A 20001-nucleotide genomic window follows, 5' to 3' on the forward strand; every position below is an offset into this window, starting at 1 on the left:
CTCTTTTTAATTGATTTTACTTGCACTAAAAGGATTAGACCCGCAATTTTGTTATACTGTTTTATAATGATAATGTCCAATATCCAGTAATTCATTCATATATTATATATAGAGTTTTCGAGATAAGTGTTTTTAACATGACAGCGCCAATATTCTAATTTACAGTGGTTTTAACTCAGTTAACTGAGAGGCGGAGAAGTTTATATCTGAATTTATTTTCAAAGACTTCATACTGATGCGTCAAAGTCTCCATACAGTTTGGCAATTTAATCTTGTACTGATGTTTAATTCCTAATCTCTGCGTTTTGTGTGTTTGTGTGTGTTTGTTTGCATGCACGTGTGTGTTTATACCTGTATGTTTGTCTACATGCGTTTGCCGTGCACGTCACCGTGCTGTGCATGCCTCAGGCCGGTTTATCGTCGAAAGAGGCCAAAAGTCAAGAAACCGTCCTCCAAATCGCTGTGAGTTTGTCGCAACCATTTGTCCTCTCGTGGCACGTCCAACAAATGCTATCAATTGTCCATTTGCAGCACTCATCGGCTCTTTGTCAACAGTACCGCGCCGATTTTTCACGCGCACTCCTAGGGGTGTTTTACGACTTTTTTTCCCCCCTTCGGCTTTCTGTAATAGTTTTGCAGAGGAGAAGAACATTTTTTTAGCATTAAACAAAAATCTTGTACAGTAGACCCCCGGGAAACAACATCAATCTGTTCTGAGTTGGGGTTTGCAATATGAGATTGCTTGTATAGCAGGGGATAGAAACTCATAGTATTTAGCTGGTGCGTTCCAAACCCCTGATACCTGAGGTAAACAAAGGAAAAAAAATTTTAAATAAAAATCATTATTTCTAAACTTTGCAATATCTCCACTATATGTTTTATTCATTTGATTAATTACAAAAAAAAATCTCTGGGTGACCCACAAACCTTTGACATTATTTGTGCACATTATTAAACAATAGTAATGAAATTGTATATAGTAAGTACTACTTATATGGAAATATACATGTATATTATCAAATAACATCATCGATAAACATAAATGTAAAGGTAAAATGAAAATGTATATACCTCCAGTGTGACGTGACTTAAACTGGTACAGTGGAGTTTGTGGGTGGATGCAGAAAAGGTAGGAGATGGCAGATTAAGAAGAAAATTGATTTTAAAAACTTGCGAAGATTGACATGCCATTGTTGCTTTAATTGCCTCTTTCTACTTAGGAACAGTGTTGATTGTCGATTTGTTACGGCCATGCACCATGCAAAGGTCGCCATTTGTAATACTTGATCATCGCAAGCTTAGTTTCCATCCTTCTCATCTTTTTGCTTCTCTCTGTAATATTACTGCAAGCCTTAAGAACCAAGGCGAATAAATACAGTAAGACAATTACCGTATTGTATGGCCAACTCGCAAAGTTTCCACGATCACACAAGATACTGAACTAAATCCTGAGAAAGGCATTGTGGGAGGTAGTTCAGCCAATAGCGTATCAGCAACTTCAAGAAGCGGTGACACAAACCAAAAGCAAACCAGCCTCTTATGACATCAACCAATCTCAAAAAGGCATCTTAGAGACTTTTATGCAGGAACACCGCAAAGTTTACATTTTATATGTTTTAGGTCATGAAAATAATTGTTGTTGTCGTTGTACAGTGGGGAAAAAAATGCTGTATGGAGGGACCCAAAACACAACTTTAATGTAACTGTTGCATAATTGCTTGGGCCGCCGCCTGTCAATGCTGTACAGTACGCCCTCATGCTCAGCTCTGAAAAGCAGGAGGGCGCTTAACAACGGCGACCCGATGATAAAAGTGCTGTATCTGAGTCAGATCAGGGTATTTCTGCTGCTGGTCACCATAGAAACCAGTACTCTGTTTCATGTGGGGAAGCAAACCCCAACGCAAATAACTTGAGAGGGCTGGGTGCCCCCAGGCTGTACCTGCCAAGACCCACCACAGGAAGTCCCTGGCAGTTAAGGGAATTGGAAACTAGTGGAAATATCTTATTGCGGGGATGCCATATATTGGGGGGTCTACTGTACTCCAAAAGCATCACCTTTCACCTCCAATGCAATGCTTATCGCTTTTTCTTTTTGTCCTTTATTTTTTCTGTTTCCTTCAACAGGAAGGACTACAACCTGAGCCCCACATCTGTTAAATATCTTAAATTGCGACCTAATCTTTCGCGTTCTCCCGACAGAGGCCAGATTTGGGACGGATGGGTCGGCTAATCCCGTTTCCAGATCACCGACCCGATGACATCTTTTGGGTTCCGAACGACGACGGACCCGCCGGCTGAGGCAAAAGGGCACAAAGAAACTGAGAGGATGCTCATAAACTCTGTAATTATCAGTTGTTCTTCATCACACATTTCATTCTCACGTGGAGGAAGGGGACGGTACGATTTTGAAGGGACCGCATGTGAAGGCACGAGCCACGCCGTCTCACCGCTTTTAGATTACGTCTTCGCTTTCACAGCTTCGTGACACTGGACCGGAGTGGACCGAGACGTCCACTCTGCTGCTACTTATTCAAGTTTGCATCTTAAAACCTTCACATGATCCACGGATGTTGCTCCTGTATGACGATTCGTCAACTCTCGAGTGAATACAAACTGACGCTAGGCCATTTTTGTATTATAGATGAACTTTATTAATTAGGAATGAATGTCTGTAAGCAAACTATCAGTGTTAGTCTCACTCGACTTGGCACAATTTGAAGGTCCTATTTAACAAGCCAGACCATTCTTATGTCCGTCCGTCCAGTCCTGAATATTTCATCACTAGCAGAATGTACTGTAAATTTCAGACTACAATTAAAACATTGATGCGGGTTAATGTGCTATATTGACTAAAATTCAGAAGCCCGTACAATGGCAAAAGCCTGTACACATGTTGTGCCATGCTTCTGATATTAAGCTAGTGGTTCTCAACGTGGTTTCAATGGAACCCCTTTGTGTTTGGTGAGTCAGTCTCAGGGGGTCGGTGGTGTGTCTGCCATGGAGGTCAAGACACACTGACTCATCATGTCTATACGCAATGACATAAACTGTTTTCAACTAGTACACTGCACGAAATATCAAGCGTGAGAGATACAGATGTCCATGTTTGATGTTAAAGCATGATTACCTTATCTAAATTATTTTAAAAATTCAGAAGAACCAGGTTCAAGAGCAACTCCTCTGAACAAAAAGCTCCAGTCTTAACATTTAGGTGTCAACAAATGGAAACGTCTCCAGTGCAAAGAAAGCCAAGCATTTTTTTCCCACGATTTGTTACAACATAGCTCTGCAATCACTCTTTTTCGAGGATGCTGGATAAAAATCAAAGAAAAGGAACAGACATTGCTGTAAAAATTACATGAGAGCGGCACTTGTCAAGGTGAAGCCATGGAAATCTGAACTGGTCCCTAAAAGGCAAAAGCAGAGGCCACACTGGTTTGCAATTCTGTAATTTGTGAAATGGCGCACTATGTTTGTTTTTTTCTGCATTAGAAAATCTTTATGTCTTGAATTTGAAAATAAATCATGTTTTGTTTTACACTAAAGTAGGGTTCGGTGAATGTGCAATGACACTGCTGGGGTTTGATAGCTCACAACAGGGTTAAGAATCACTGTCTTAAGCGCTCCATCCTTTTCACATATGACAAAGTAATAGAGAGGAGGCAACTATTGCTATCACTACTGAAAAAAAAAAAATTATATATGCCAACGCTAGTTAGTAAATATGGAGGGGTACACTATAAGGTTATCGTGTGATGTTCCAGCCCGCCAACGCCAGCCAAAAGGCGCTACGCAACTGATGGCCTAAGTGGGCATACATGGGGACTGTAGTATTTACGGGCAACATTGACAATCATTGTCAGATCTTTGAATGTCAAGCCCACAGGAACTGCGCCAAAGAAAACCCTCAACGCCTCACTGCCTTGTAATGAGATTTTCTTATAAATCCAGCTTGGCCATTTTTTGGACTGTGTTTTTGTTTACAGTTTTTCCATTCCTCTCCTTTATGGAGCGTTCTTTGTTGCTTCGTTCTCTCCCTTAAAAACTCATAAATTTGATACGTGTTTCTGTATTTGGATCTTCTCTGCGCTGATAACAACCTGATATACGATCACAGTTTTTGGTCCAAAAATATTACCTGATAAGTAGTCACCTCCTTCCACACTAAAATATTCAATCTGCCGATGCTACTTGTCAGAAAGATTCCAGGTATTCATGTATAATGGGTAATTTTTGTAGTTATATAGCAATATTCCTAGGTCTCCTCTCTATCACTGTGTCTTGTGTGCAAGGGATGAGAGAGCTTAAAATTAGTTGCATGGCTCTGCATGGCCCAGGCATTTGTGATTGTACAGGCTTCTGAATTTTGGTCAGTACAGACAGTGGGTTTTGTTTTGAGGCTATTTTTTCCTGGGCATATGTTAATGTACCTTTTAATTAAGACTTACTCCTGCGAACATATTCCGCAGACCAGTTTCTTAATTGCGGCATAATGTTTTACTTTTCTGTATTAGACATTAATCGGCTTATTTTTTCAATGTGCAATGGACGTGAATGAGTTCACTTTTTATGGCTGTTTTGATCCAGCTTGTACAAAACAAGTTTTCTTCCTTGTTATAAATTTCTTTCTTTAAATTTGCGCATGCAGCTTTTAATCAGGTGCGCTCTGTAGTCCGGAATTTACGTTGTATGAATAATGTCATTCATTTTCCCCTTTGTAACGAAAACACAACACAGTAGCTGTGCTTCAATCTAGCTTGCTTATAAATGGTGCTACGGGATAACTACACAGAGAGTAAACTTGCTGTACAGTTTGTAATTGAATGTACGTTGTGCAATTGATGTAAATGTTTACAATATTTTTATAATAGCGAAGAGGCGGACCTCATTGCGTGGAGTTGATTTCTATCGAGGTGGAATGTAGATTGTCCTTTTGCTTCTTGACGTGAGAAAAGAAAAGCACTTAAAAAGGATTCACTGTGAATACATTAACCTATAACGTTTATTATGTGCCAGAAGAGTAACCGGACGATGTGTTTCTTCTATTTTTTATTTCTAAAGTCGGGAATAGATGTGAGTGCTGACAGTCGTTGTGAATAAAGTGTTTCATGAAACTCAAAACGTGACGTCACTACTACATGACCAGTAGAGGTCGCTGTATATCTGTCCGCGTATTCCACTGACTTCGTGAAAAAGGTCTGAAAAGACGCAGTTTTTAAATATAAAAATGTCAAATGGATATTGGTTTGTTAGAAATGACATTATAAGGCAATAAATAGTGCTAGCAGATACCAGAAAATGAGTAGAAGTGACGAAAGCAATTACATTACATTCAATTTTGATATGCATTAAAATACTCATGCTGCCATGTCATTATTATGTGATAACTAGGTTGTAGTTATTTTAAGAATAGTTAAAATAGGCTCATCCAACTACTACAACATCTGCCTAGTAATTAACTTATTTTAAAAATAATTAGGGATTCTTGGGGTTTTTTTCAGGTTAGGCCTACTCGGCTGATACAAGGGGGGCCACTTGGTTTAAAATAACAATTAAAAGATAAATTTGGGAAATGTGTGAGGTTTTTTTTATTTATTTAATGTGTGAGGTTTTTTTTTATTATACAACTATGCCGCAACCATGAGATATATATATATCTCATCTCATTAGCTGCACCGCGTATCCTCAGTAGAGTCACGGGGGTGCTGGAGCCCATCCCAGCAATCATCGAGCAGTGGACAGGGGACACCCTGAACTGGTTGCCAGCCAATTGCAGGGCACACCGGGACAGACAACTCGCTCGCTCATTCACACCTAGGGACAATTTGGACCGGCCAATCCACGTGAAATGCATGTCTTTGGAAAGTGGGAGGAAACCGGAGTGCCCGGAGGAAACCCACGCAAGCACGGGGAGAACATACAAACTCCGCACAGGAAGTCCGGCACACGCGCTAACCACTGCGCCGTCTTGCTGCCCATATATATATACATATATAATAAATTACATTATTTGTACCTACGTAACTTCCTGTATGTGTTAATTATTAACATGCTTTGCCAAGCTCCATGATTCAAAAGGGAAAAAATGTTCCATAATTTAAATCAAATGTACACTTTTCAGACAACACACTGCAACTCCAAAGTGATGCTCAGTAAGACCAAAATCTCCGCACCCCTTTTTCTCACCATACAACCCAAAACGCAGAATCAAATAAATAATAATAATCAAATATATATATATATATATATATCTCATCTCATCTCATTAGCCGAACCGCTTATCCTCATTAGGGTCGCGGAGGGGGCTGGAGCCCATCCCAGCCATCTCCGGGCAGTGGGCAGGGGACACCCTGAACTGGTTGCCAGCCAATCGCAGGGCACACAGGGACAGACAACTCATTCGCTCATTCACACCTAGGGACAATTTGGACCGGCCAATTCACCTGAAATGCATGTTTTTGGAACGTGGGAGGAAACCGGAGTGCCCGGAGGAAACCCACGCAAGCACGGGGAGAACATACAAACTCCACACAGGAAGTCTGGAGCTGGATTTGAACCCACGACAGGTTCCCATGACATGAACTGTGCCGCACAAGCGCTAACCACTGCGCCGCCGTGCTGCCCATATATATATATATATATATATATATATATATATATATATATGTATATATATATATATATATATATATATGTATATATATATATATATATATATATATATTAGATTATATATGTATAAATGTGGTATACGTAACTTCAAAACTATTCTACTTGCTGACACCATCTTCTGTCTGAAAATCATCATTGCAGCTCCTTTTGTTGCACGTGCAAGTATGTGAAATTCTTGGACACGCTTGAATAAACTCTTCCATCTTCATCTTTTTTGAGGTTTGGGTTCTCTTTTGTCCTGTATTTATAACAGTTCTTGTCTTACTTTCACAATATTCATCCAACTATTTAAATAAACTACGACCGCGTGGGTGATATCAAACTTTACCAACACCGAACAGCGTAATGCGTTTTGTGGCCGCAACCACAATGATAAAACGAAGATAAAAACAAATAGGTGCGGTAGGAAAAATATATATAAAGTCTCTTTGAACTCAGTTGTGTATGGGTAACACAGCTTAAACAGAGAAACTATTTAATTTTAAACTTTTGAAGGACGCCTCAAACTGCGCACACCACGAATAACACATGATTGAAGTATTTGTAAAACTTAAGTAAGGTTACTTTATTTTTCCATTCTATGATGGTGAATATTATTCATTTGACTTTTTAACCCCAAAACCCTTTACTTCTTTATTCCAGGGTTAAGCCCCTCATACACTTACATCAATGAATATTAAGACAATTCTGTTCTTGTATATGTAGTATGTTTTGAGTAAAATAATATAGAATATATTTTAACACGGCAGCACGGCTGTGCAGTGGTTAGCGCGTGTGCGGCACGGTTCTAAGGTCTTGGGAACCTCCTGTGTGGGTTCAAATCCAGCTACCAGGCTTCCTGTGCGGAGTTTGTATGTTCTCCCCGTGCTTGCGTAGGTTTCCTCCGGGCACTCCGGTTTCCTCCCACATTCCAAAGACATGCATTTCAGGTAGATTGGCCGGTCCAAATTGTCACTAGGTGTGAATGAGAGAGCAAGTTGTCTGTCCCTGTGTGCCCTGCGATTGGCTGGCAACCAGTTCAGGGTGTCCCCTGCCCACTGCCCGATGATTGCTGGGATGGGCTCCAGCACCCCTGCGACCCTACTGAGGATAAGCGGTGCAGCTAATGAGATGAAATGAGATATTTTAACACAGGATCAAAGTGTTCTGTGAGACTTCGTTGAAGTTACTTCACGTTTCAAAACTCAAACGGTGAATATGAATCAACCTCGCTCCCAACCTCGCTCAAGTATTTGTATAGCACTTTTCAGAAATCAGTGCGACTCAAAACGCTGTGTAAAAATATTCAATGTGAAGTAAGAAAAAAAAAAAACACCCCCATTTTTTTTTACACTACACACACAAAAGTTAATCTAAAATTTAATAAATAACGTATTTTTATTGCACTAATTTTAATGCACTAACAATTTAGCCCAGTCTATTCTTGTATTATTTTTTAATTTTTTTTACTACACTTTATACTGTAGTACCACGTCTAATCTCATTGTAAGCATTTTCACTAATCAATCACAATCAAAAAAATTCTATTCTAATATATGTTATATTTTTTGAGTAAAATTACATTAAACACGAGATATATTGATTGTGGCTATTTATTTCGGCAGAGCACCAAAAAAAACCATCACCTCTAATTAACAAAAGGAAAACACAAAATATTTAACACATAATTATAAAGTAATCTCGCTTCTCAGCTCAGGGATGCTGCTGGAAATGTGAATTTCCCTTCGGGGATGAACAAAGTATCTATCTATCTATCTATCTATCTATCTATCTATCTATAACTGTAAATATCGTTTAATTTGACTTGCGAGTTGAAGCCCCTCCCCCTCCCTCCTAACTCACGTGTAGGGGCGGAGCCTCATTAGGCTTCACCCGCGGAGAGGGGGCGGTCCTCAACTTCTCGCTACTCCCCACTCGGACCGGTCGGCGTGGGACGTGGAACAACTTTCCTCCCGGGACACCTTGCGCACCTGGCTCGTTTCAAACTTCAGTTTGCCACAACATGTGAAGAGAATGTCTGGGACTAGGTAAGTTTAACATTTTTATTAAAATTGCAATAATATGCGACTTAAAGTTGACAGTGAAAACTCTTCTTCACGCGCGTTTTGCCGCCCTCAGACTACGAAGGAGAAATGACATTCTTCGCTCACTATTTTTACTTTCTTAAATAATTAACCTACCAAAAGTTGTTTATTTAGTTAATAACTGATGTCATTGTGACGTTGCTTTTGCTTTGAACGTAGAGTATGTTTTTTTTTTCTTTTTTTAATTGTTTTTGATAGTAGGGATAAGTTCTACTGGAGAACTCATAATATGTTAAACTTTCAATCAGTCAGTTAGTTATTTCGCCTTTTGGTTAACAAATTCTTTGGTGTGGCTTTAAAGGGACCATAAAAATCACAAATGTTCCCGAGCCATTTGCCTCCCCGCATCGCACTTGGAGCTCAGGGTTCGAAGTTCTCCACATGGCGCTTCTCTCAGTATCTACCAGGGTGGCTTTCAAAACCAGGTTTTTACTATATACCTGATTTTTCTTCTAAACGTTCTTTTCAAAGCTGCTACTTACATTGTGTGTGTTTACATGCTGGTAATAATCTGATTGGAAACTGAATACTTACCAATATTTTGATTATGTAAAGCCACGTAAATGTGCACAATAATCAAAACATGCTCCTATTCTGACGGTATTTATTCCAATTGCATATTTTGAGTTATTACTGTACACCCAGTTTCCCCCATCCTTGCTATGTTTTGCCTAAAAGCGCTGTGTGGTACTTGTAGTACAAAGACGAACGATCCTTGCAAACTCAGGTTTACTCTGTAAAAAACCCTCAAGTGTAATGGTTTATTTCTTTGGACATTTCCATTATATTTTCTGTCCCTCTGGCGAAAATGCCAAAGGTGTATTTATCTATATATATCGTGGACGTCAAAATTCTTCCCATCCATGTGTAGTGTAAGTCTATGCTTTTTGTTAACCATGTACAAACGCATCTTATAAACAAATGAGATGCAGCAGTGGAGTTTAATTTCGGAGCACGGTGAAAGCAGGAACAATACTTTGTTGAATTTGGTGACTGGAATCACCTTTTATTTAAAGACATAAATTTAATCTGGAAATGACGTCTGTTTGCACAATAAAGTCGCCCTTGTAATCGAAATGCTCACATTGTCTCTAGCCACGTGAACGATGAATTTGAACAGCTCTAGAAATTCAATATTCCAACCGGATTGGCTTACTGCCTGCCTGTAAACATATCAATGATTGTGTTAGTTGAGTGAACTTTAAAGGCTTAGTTTTTTTTGTTTGTTTTGTTTTTTAAACAGCTATCAATTTATGACTTTGTCATGTGTAGTTGATGTTTGGTTTTTGCATGTTTGTTATTATGTTTGCTAGTGTGTGGTATTATAGCACATCCTAATTGCGAAATGATGACTAGCAATCTCAATGAAATCTTTTCTTTGGGGACGGATACCATAATTCTTTTAAAAACAAATTTTACACCGTACATATTTTTGGCATTTCCATACAGATGTCTAGTCTTAATCAACGAGTGCAGAGCTGTCAATATGATCAGCTGATCCTTTATTCGTCCCACAATGGGGAAATTTCTTTTGATACAGCAGTAAGAAAATGGATAATGAATAACTGTTAAGAATATCATAAAATTCAACACAACCCTACAACAAAAGAACGGAGACATGACCAAGTTGTGTGACTCCACACTACTTTAGAAAATCATAATATGAGAAAGAAGAACATATTAGAGTGTATAATCCTTCAAAGACTTGGTGTTATAGTGTGGTGTCTATTGACTGATTATGTTGGGCCAATGACTGTGATGAAATATTTTGGCATTATCGATCCAAAAACTATCGAGCCATTAATTATTGGCCCTATAATCATTCTGCATAGCTGATTTAAAGTCAATTATTTCATTCTAATTAACGTTTTAATGGACAACACATTTCTTATCACATAATCAGGCATTCAATTTTAGGTAGGTCCCAAAACTGACTTCTTCGGGTTGCGCTTACCGTATTTACCAGACTATTAATCTCCCTGGAGTAAAAGTTGCACCAGCCAAAAACTGCATAATTAAGAAGGAAAAATATGTATAAGTCGAATTCAGAGTATAATTTGCATTTTTGGGAAGACCTGTGTGATAAAATTTAACAACAAAAACATACATGTGATATCTCAAAGGGAATTAAGAATACAAATAAAATGGAGAACACGATATACTAACGTTACACTTAACGTGCATATTTTAGACACCCATGTCAGTCACGACGTTACATATTAAGTTATTTTCCTCATGCTGGGGTTTTTTTCCCTTGCCATCCTGTATGTTTTACATCAGGAGCTTTTTTTTAGCATTTGTTAACTGTGGGTTTGTGCAGCCGTTGGAGAATCGTCTTTGATTTTGGGATACATAGATACACGTGGGAAGACTACTATAATTTATGTACACATCAAATCAGATACCATTCGTATCAAACATTAACCTGGTCCGCAATACTGGTATCTTATGGATGGCCTAGAGAGGTTTGTGATTCGATGGCTTGAGATTCATCTTCAAGAGGCATACACGTTTTACCGCCATCTTACCAATTCAGGTGCCGGAATCACAATTTTGCGAATGTACTATATTTTTGCAACCATTCGGCGTACACAAAAGTCTCTGATTTTTTTTTTTTAATTCTGTGCCCTTTATCTCATGTAAAGCAAAGGACAGAACTCAGCTCGGTGGTCTCAGGGTCGGGCGCTTGTCAGCGGACTTGGAGGTCATAGGTTCGATCCTTGGCAAATTTTTGGGTGAAATCCAATGTTTTTGTGAGATTGTTCACATTTCCAACTAAAAGAAACATGTGTGTGATTTCTTGTGAGTCTTGTGCTTTCTCCCGTGTTCGCCACTAGTTTTCCACAAGCAGAAGAGGACAATTGATGTCTCACGCAATGCATTGTTTGCAGAAGTTATTTGAAAGTTATTTTCGTGTTGGTGTGTTTGTTTCATGAAACGGTGTCATTTTTACACCAGGACGATGGAAAGATAAGAATTGAAAGAATGGATTGTCTACGCTTGGGCAGAACTGTAGTTTGAGTTGTGACAGTGACCCTGAAAGTCAAGAAAGTGGGGTGCACTTTGTGTACGTGTTAACTACAGAAACAGCTACGGAGATTGAGCCCTTTCACACAATGCTTGTGAAAATACGGTAGTTAGATTAAGGCACAGCGGCTGGGTGGATATCACGCAGCCCCACGGTGCAGAGGTCTCCCCATGTGTGCATGGGTTTTCTCCGTGTACTCGGGTTTCCTCCCACATTCCAAAGACATGCATGGCAGGTCAATTGAGGACTCCAAATTGTCCCTAGGTGTGAGTGAGTTTGTGAATTGTTGTCTATCTCGGTGTGCCCTACGACTGGCTGGCAACCAGTTGAGGGTGTCACCTGCCCACTGGCCAAAGATGGTTGGGATGGGCTCCAGCACCCCTGCGACCCTAGTGAAGATGAACAGTGCAGAAAATTAATTGATAGATAGCTTCGATTTTTTTTCCCTGTATGTTAACCGCTTCTAATCTTACGTCATGGATTTTCTTGTCAGTTTTCCCCTCGCTAACTTTATTCTGCATCTTTGATAGCTCCTTCTGTTAACCACTTGACACTGGCCTAGTCCGGCTCTGACCAATGTTGGGTAGCCAATGTCTTTAGCGGCTGTGGGTCAATCAGCTTGTTAGTCGGTGTCTCCCTGGATTCACACTTACTGAAGGAGTTTCATACTGTAAACTAGAAAAAATCTGGATTTAATTTTGCATTTTTTCTGGGAGGGACCTTTTTAGTCTTTTGCAGTACAATTGTTGTTGATGCTAACGTGTGTGCTCCATTCTATGGTACAGTGACCTCTACTGTTGAATGATTATATACTGTCACTTGAGTGTTTTACAGCCTTAATAAAAAAAAAGTTCTCAACATTTGATATTTTTTTTTATGTATTCTTGGTGGGGGGAGGGTACAACGTGCCATGTCAACACATGCGAGCACAGGAAAGATTGCGGTAACCACACAAGAAGGCAGAATTACATGTAAAAACTATAAACTCCAGAACTGCGTTACAGATGTCCTTACCACTAGCCCGCCACACAGCGCGGCCTCATAGGTTTCATCTTTTCTCAATGTTTTGCTCCACATATGCAGCATCCGTGGATGTCATTTGTGTGGTCAAGTGTACGTCAGGCAAACCTCTTTTTTTTTCTATTTGCACTTTGGCTTCTTATCACCACTGTTTATGACATGAGTCAGGCACGTTACAGCTCAATCTGCTAACTTCAACACTTTCCTACATCGTTGCAGCCTTGAAAGAATTGCACTAAAATAGGATATTGTTTCATATTTCTCCCCGTTGTCTTTAATAATATGCTGAATGCAGAACTTCCCCCGCTAAATAATTCCTGCACACATGAAAACAGGATGTCCATCCTTCAAGAGTTTTGACAATAGACCCAGTCAAAAGGAAGTGATTCTCAAACTGATGACGACATTCTGTGGATGTGTCTACTTTGTGTGGTGTTGATATCGTTCGAAATAGATGATTAGCAGACCAACATGTATCATATATCTATTATGCCATATTGACAATTGCGTGAGGTTAAGGTGATTGGCCCGAACATGTTCATCTGTTAATAGACAACTTACTCTTGAGGTTCTGAATAGGGAGGATTAAGGTCTGCAGGGTGTGTACATAATCGTTTCCCCCGATTGTTTTTTAATTACTACTATGGGCCTTATTTGCAAGCCTTTATTCACCAAAAGCTCCCTGTTGTTCCATTTAAATTATAAGAAAAGTGTCTGGCATTATCTCTCTGGGTCAGTTCATCATTGTGGCCTTATTTCAAAGCTATTATTCTCAAAAGCTTCCTGTGTTTTCATTCTGTACAAGAAGCGTGCTGCATTATCCCCTTAAATGAAGCCATCATTTAAAATTAAAATAATTCATAAAATGTAGCTTTTTTTCAATGAAAGTGCTTTTTGTTATTTTTAATGTAAAATTATGTTTACAGCAATGGAGATTAAAATTATTTAAACTTTATTTGAGTATAGAGCCGGGCCAATGACCCTATTTTTTTTCGAATAATTCACCAGTTTTAAAATCGACAGTTTGATTTTTTTTTTTTTTTAATAGTTTTTTAATTTATTGTTTCGTAGACTCAAAAATATGGAGGGAAAAAAATGATTTTGAACTTGCAAGGTGACCAGGAGAGGACCCAAACCTTAGATAAGAAATTCCAACCCGAAACCCTCCCTTGAGCCCTTTCATTCTAAAGTGTGTGCAAAATAATGAACAGCAACTCAATTGGCCGATAGAAACCCCTTTATTAAACACTGCTTAGTAGTCAAATGAACAAACTGGCGTCATTTGCAGTCTCCTTTGCAGGTGTCCAATATTTAAAAAAGGATAAAGTGGTCACCTAACCAATTATTTTTCTCATCTCATTAGCTGCACTGCTTATCCTCAGTAGGGTCGCAGGGGTGCTGGAGCCCATCCCAGCAATCATCGGGCAGTGGGCAGGGGACACCCTGAACTGGTTGCCAGCCAATCGCAGGGCACACGGGGACAGACAACTCGCTCGCTCATTCACACCTAGGGACAATTTGAACCGGCCAATCCACCTCAAATACATGTCTTTGGAATGTGGAGGAAACCTGAGTCCCCGGAGGAAACCCACGCAAGCACGGGGAGAACATACAAACTCCGCACAGGATTTGAACCCACACAGGACGTTGCCAAGACCTCAGAACTGTGCCGCGCACGCGCTAACCACTGTGCCGCCGTGCTGCCCCCAATTATTTTTATCAACGAATTTTACAATATGGACAACCAACTTTCTAATATATGAAGATAATTTGCTGACTTTAATTACACCCACTATATGATTGTAGTAGAGATTAAGTTGAGCAGTGTACCCATGTATAATGCACATCATTTATAGTCTCGCTAATTAACCGATTTGCATCGTGCATTGTGTTCTGCATTCCAAATGGCTAAAGAGTCTTCTGCTTTCAGATCACTCAAATGATTAAAAAGTATTATTTGTCGTACAGGAATTATTTGTACAAAAAAAAACATTTATCTACCTACCTACCCTGGTCATCTCCTCTGAAAGGGATGACAAACACATACACAAAAACAAAGAAACGAAAAAAAAAAGGAAAAAGTAGCATAAACCACAAAAACATTGATCATGGCCTACCAAAATGCTCAAACACCCAAACAAGTTAAGCACCTCGGCACCCAAGTTTGTCATGCTTCGCTTTCGTCCTTCCAGATGAAACGGTCTCTAAAACCTTTCTAGAGTTCTTTTATCTGTTAAACAAGTTCTCGAGCCTGTAGAATTTTTTTTCTTTGGTTTCAGTGTATACTAGAGTATTTAAACGTATAACAATTGTTAAATATTTTTCTACTTCATTGATTTTTGCCTACCACAGTTTCTTTTCGGAAGGCAACGGCTGGGACGATCAAGGGTTTACTGTACACGCGAAGTCGCTAGATGAGAAAGAGCATAGTTCACACAACTACAATTTTGTATTTCAGGCATAAAGTGTAACATTTACGGGACCTAAATCTACTTGCTCCAAGTGATTGGGTGAAATGCGCCCACCTTGTAAATATGTTTAACAATCTTCACTAATTCACAGGAAATTGTAAATGTAGTTAAGAGTAGCTTTAAAACATGTTATACGTATAGTGTTCCCTATATTATACATGGCTTGGCATGAGGAGGCAATGTCACGGTTACTTAAACCCAGGAAATCTGAGTGTGTTGCAGTAACGCCTCTGTCTCCTAATCAAAAGACACTAACTTCATTAACTTTCCCAGGTTGGATTCTTTACCCGGGCTGAATGAGTTTTTGAAAAATGGTTATTGGCTCAGCGTATAAGTAATCAAAAAGCGACCTAGCTTTTTCAGGTTTGAACTGGCGATGGAGAAGGTCCAATCGAACCACTGACTTGTTCATTTGTATCCGCTTTGGTAGCGTTTCTAATCTTGGGGTGTCTGCACCTTCACTTCCTCTTGAGGACAATCAGTACATTTCATTCCCATGTGGATCAGTGGTCAAATGCTGACCCCCCGCTCACCCTGTAACTCTACTCTGGGATTAGACGTGGCCTCGTTTGTCATGTCACCAGGGAGGTTTCGGGGGATGGGGTTTGGCTAAAAACAAAAAAGTACAAACTGGTATTTGGTGCAATGAAAGTGTGTAATAACACGAAATGTAATCAAGATAATAACTTGGTTTTCGTAGCATTTTTAGAAACGCTCTTTGGTATTTTGATAAGGTGATTATAGGCGGCTTTGCATGATTAGGTATTGTTACATCCTAACAGGTTGAATTATCTTTTTCTTGTTTAGACAAGCATCCCCATTGTTCCTCTTGACAGCTGGTGACCTGGACAGAATAGTCTCCGTGTGTGTAGTAAACACACTCAGCCCCGCTATGCATTTCTACCCTCTGTTGCACATGTTCCCTCTCGTCCAGTCTTTTCAAACTGGAAAAATGTATGTGAGCTCCAAACCTTAAGAGAAGAAAAAGATTGAGGGAGTTGTGTTTTGTCAAGTCATTTGAAAAAGCAAGTTGAAGCGCAGAGGTTGCTTGTGGATGCTAACATATAGATCGTTTGAAATAGTGAGTGTGTTTACATGCAGGGAATATACAGTCGTATGCAAAAGTTTGGGCACCCCTGATCATTTAAGATTTTCTTTTATAAATCATTGGTTGTTCGGATCAGCAATTTCAATTAAATAGATCAAATGGCAGACAAACACAGTGCCATCTTAGAAGTGAAATGAAGCTCATAGGATTTACAGAAAATGTGCAATAATTACTTTAAAAAAAGTAGGCATGTGCATAAATTTGGGCACCCCAACAGAAAAATTACATCAATATTTAGTAGATCCTCCTTTTGCAGAAATAACAGCCTCTAAACGCTTCCTATAGCTTCCAATGAGGGTCTGGGTTCTGGTTGAAGTTATTTTTTACCATTCTTCTTTACAAAACATTTCCATTTCAGTCAGATTTGATGGTTTCCGGGCATGGACAGCCTGCTTCAAATCACGACAAAGATTTTCAATAATATTCAGGTCTGGGGCCTAAGATTGGCCATTCCAAAACATTGTAATTGTTCCTCTGCATGAATGCCATAGTAGAATTTGAGCAGTGTTTGGGGTTGTAGTCTTGTTGAAGTATCCAGGCCTGGCACAACTTCAACTTTGTCACTGATTGTAGAACATTGTTCGCAAGAATCTGCTTATACTGACTGGAATCCATGCGAAGTTTAACAAGATTGCCAGTACCTGCATTGGCCACACAGCCCCACAGCATGATGAAACCACCACCAAATTTTACTGTGGGTAGCAAGTGTTTGTCTTGGAATGCTGTGCTCTTCTTCCACCATGCATACAGCTCCTTGTTATTTTCAAATAATTCATAATTAGTGCTAACGGTATTCAAATCAATAAAACAACAAGGGTGCCCAAACATATACACCTGCCTACTTTTGTTTAAGTAATTATTGCACACTTTCTGTAAATCCTATGAACTTCATTTCACTTCTCAGATATCACTGTGTTTGTCTACTATATGATATATTTAACTGTAATTGCTGATCCGAACAACCAATGATTTATAAAAGAAAATCTTAAATGATCAGGGGTGTCCAAACTTTTGTATACAACTGTAATTTGTGTTATTAGATCAATCAGAATAATCCCAGTATTTCCAATAGGAAGAGCTTGGCGGCCTGACGTCGAGAAATTTGTGTATCTTTTACAACGTGGAATCCCTAATTTATTCGGTGGCATGTTTGTCTGGCATCCTGCCGCCACGCTGTTTAGTGTATCACTGGCCCTCACTCGTACCAGACACCACAGTGCCATCTAGTGGTAAAATATTACACATTAGGGCCTTAAAGTATCTCAAAGAAAAGAAGAAATGTTTGCAAACGGCATGCTTGCACACTTTTTTTTTTTCTCACTCGCTTTTGGTTAATTGGTTGATTAGTTAATATGTGTTTTATTTCCGCTGCTGTGCTTATTTGTGCGCACATAGCTAAAGCTACTCCAATTATTAAAATTGTTCGGTTCAGTATATATAGGGCACAAACCAACAGAAGCCTGTTTTATCTGTACATCGATAAAGAATCTCTGATATGGAAGCTCATTGATTAATATGTTTACGGTTGAGACACCTTATGATGAAAACCCACACAACAAACTGTAATTACCCACAAACGCTAGCCAAACACACGTAACAATTTGATTGGGTGGGCAGAGCTATGCAACACAGCACGCTATTCTCTTTCACAAATGCACCCACTAGGCTGAAGAAAATACATCCATAAACTTTTCATATGAAGTTTTTTTTTTTCAAATTTACATAAAAACTGCTTGTTTTGAAACCATTATTTGCGGGGAAAAAATGAAGGTCAAAATGAGCCTCAATGATCATAAGTAACTCTGGTAGGGAGACATGTTAAAAGTTTGTTGATTTGGGACACAGGCTCTGGCATTATTATTTTTATGAAATCCTTTAACGTCACACAGAGCAATAAAATGCGTTGAAAAATTAGCTTTTGTCTGTAGAGCAGGTTAAGCGGTTTTGCTGAATTGCGTCTTAAAATATGTGGTATGGCTCTCTAAAAAAATCATAATACTGCATTTTGTAATTATGGTTCTTTGGGTCAAACCCTTGCTCTAAATAGTACCAGAAAACTTTCACATTGAGGTGGGTGCCTCCAACCATCAACCCGCCGGCCGCAGGTTTAGGGCCCCGTGCACTAGACTGTCCACCCACCAGGGTCTCACAGAACTCTATAGGAAACACTCTAATCAAAATAACTTTTAGATTTCTCATTATATTGATGATGTTCTACACTTGCAAAGATGACATTCAGTTGTTGCTGTGTTTGTCCCGCCTCGCCAGCAATTTGATTAGACGGCTGGGTAAAATGTGACATTCCCAGAATTGAAACACTCTAGGCGACCAGAAAAAAAGGTTGAACGCCGAGCTCTCCGCTCAGGAAACCCATCGCAAGCAATTAATAGATCCGACAGAGTACTAAGCCACACCCACTATAGTAGCAGTATCAATGTATCACACGCAGACCAAATAGGGCGGCCGAAACAACAGTGAGACACTCTTTAGTCGCTATTCCTGCTAGAATTGCCATATCATTTCTTCCTTGTCATGCAAACTTCTCAAAAGACCGTAGAAAATGGCCCCAATATTATATACTTATGGCATCAAGGTGCCCAAAGACGGTAATAACCTTGTTAGAGTGAATGCAAAATGTTGATGATCTGTGAGGAAGTCAGAAGCCCCGTACCAGTTTTACTTTAATTACGAAACGCAGCATTTGCTGGTATTTGTTTTTGTCATATGCTAACAATACTCAAAGAAAGTGCAAGTCAGACGGCCGCAGTAACTTACAAACTTCTCTCACTGACAACATACCAGCCCAACAGTATCGTAATGAAAAAAAAAACACTTACTGTTGAACAAATTGGTTCCCATCGATCCGATGCACGTTGTAATGATCGTGAAGCCGCTAGCACGCCATCCTTGTCTGTGATCCAAGAGGGGCCGGGCCGTCATCTGTCTTGTGTTCTGGTTGACTGAAAAGAAGTCCTATCATATCTATTAACTGAAAACATACGCTCAGAGCAGGAAAACACTTTGGTGGACACTGACCATAACTGTATAAGTTGCGCATTAAAATAACTGTAAACCATCGAAGAACCATAATCCCGCCAGAGCATCAATCACAAAAGCAGCGGCATTGTTATTTAATATTGTACTTTACCAAATCACCATTATGAGTATTACATTTAGTTATATTTAAAAAAAAAACATACCAGTACCTGGGTCTGTTAACCTGTTACGATACCATAAAACAGTACCTGCATCAGAATCGGAACATTAGTTATGTTTAGTCTAATTTGATCACGAGCAGATTTTTTTGCATTAAACTACTATCTAGCATACCATGCTTTGTGGCTGTGACTAGTTTGCTGTGGCATTGCCTTTCATAACTAGTGTATTTATGATTCAATAGTTTACAAGTGCACACATTCCTCATAGGTTCTTGATTTTGCTCTAAAAATGTACCAGATGGATACGTGAATTCAAAATATACAACATTCTCTGAATTAAAAGATTACTGTATTTGTCACCCACCACAAATAAGTACAGTAGTTGTTTCCTCCCAGCTTCCAAGTGTACTTTGTTGCCTTGTTGTTTGTTTATAAATTTTCCTCATATGCTGCTCTTCAA

At 39.3% G+C, this 20001-nt stretch overlaps 2 protein-coding genes across 5 annotated transcripts in view; both read left to right on the plus strand.

Moving 5' to 3' along the window:
- The window catches only part of sulf2a (sulfatase 2a), a 115650-nt gene extending 110754 nt beyond the window's left edge, over nucleotides 1-4896 (plus strand). For both annotated transcript variants that reach the window (XM_088338465.1, XM_088338466.1), the window contains 2 exons: nucleotides 409-462; nucleotides 2200-4896. In XM_088338465.1, coding sequence (XP_088194591.1) covers nucleotides 409-462; nucleotides 2200-2230 — 85 coding nt within the window. In that variant the 3' untranslated portion in view covers nucleotides 2231-4896. The remainder of the gene's footprint in view (nucleotides 1-408; nucleotides 463-2199) is intronic.
- A 3674-nt stretch (nucleotides 4897-8570) lies between these two features.
- The window catches only part of arhgap46a (Rho GTPase activating protein 46a), a 60403-nt gene continuing 48972 nt past the window's right edge, over nucleotides 8571-20001 (plus strand). For 2 of the 3 annotated variants that reach the window (XM_088338467.1, XM_088338468.1), the window contains exon 1: nucleotides 9036-9181. In XM_088338467.1, the coding sequence (XP_088194593.1) occupies nucleotides 9138-9181 (44 nt within the window). In that variant the 5' untranslated portion in view covers nucleotides 9036-9137. Of the gene's footprint in view, nucleotides 8700-9035; nucleotides 9182-20001 lie in introns of those variants that run through there. The other variant, XM_088338471.1, reaches the window with a different exon arrangement.

Source organism: Urocampus carinirostris, chromosome 6, assembly GCF_059441175.1.
Source record: "Urocampus carinirostris isolate Australia breed hairy pipefish chromosome 6, RoL_Ucar_1.0, whole genome shotgun sequence".
NCBI classification, from domain to species: Eukaryota; Metazoa; Chordata; class Actinopteri; order Syngnathiformes; family Syngnathidae; genus Urocampus; species Urocampus carinirostris.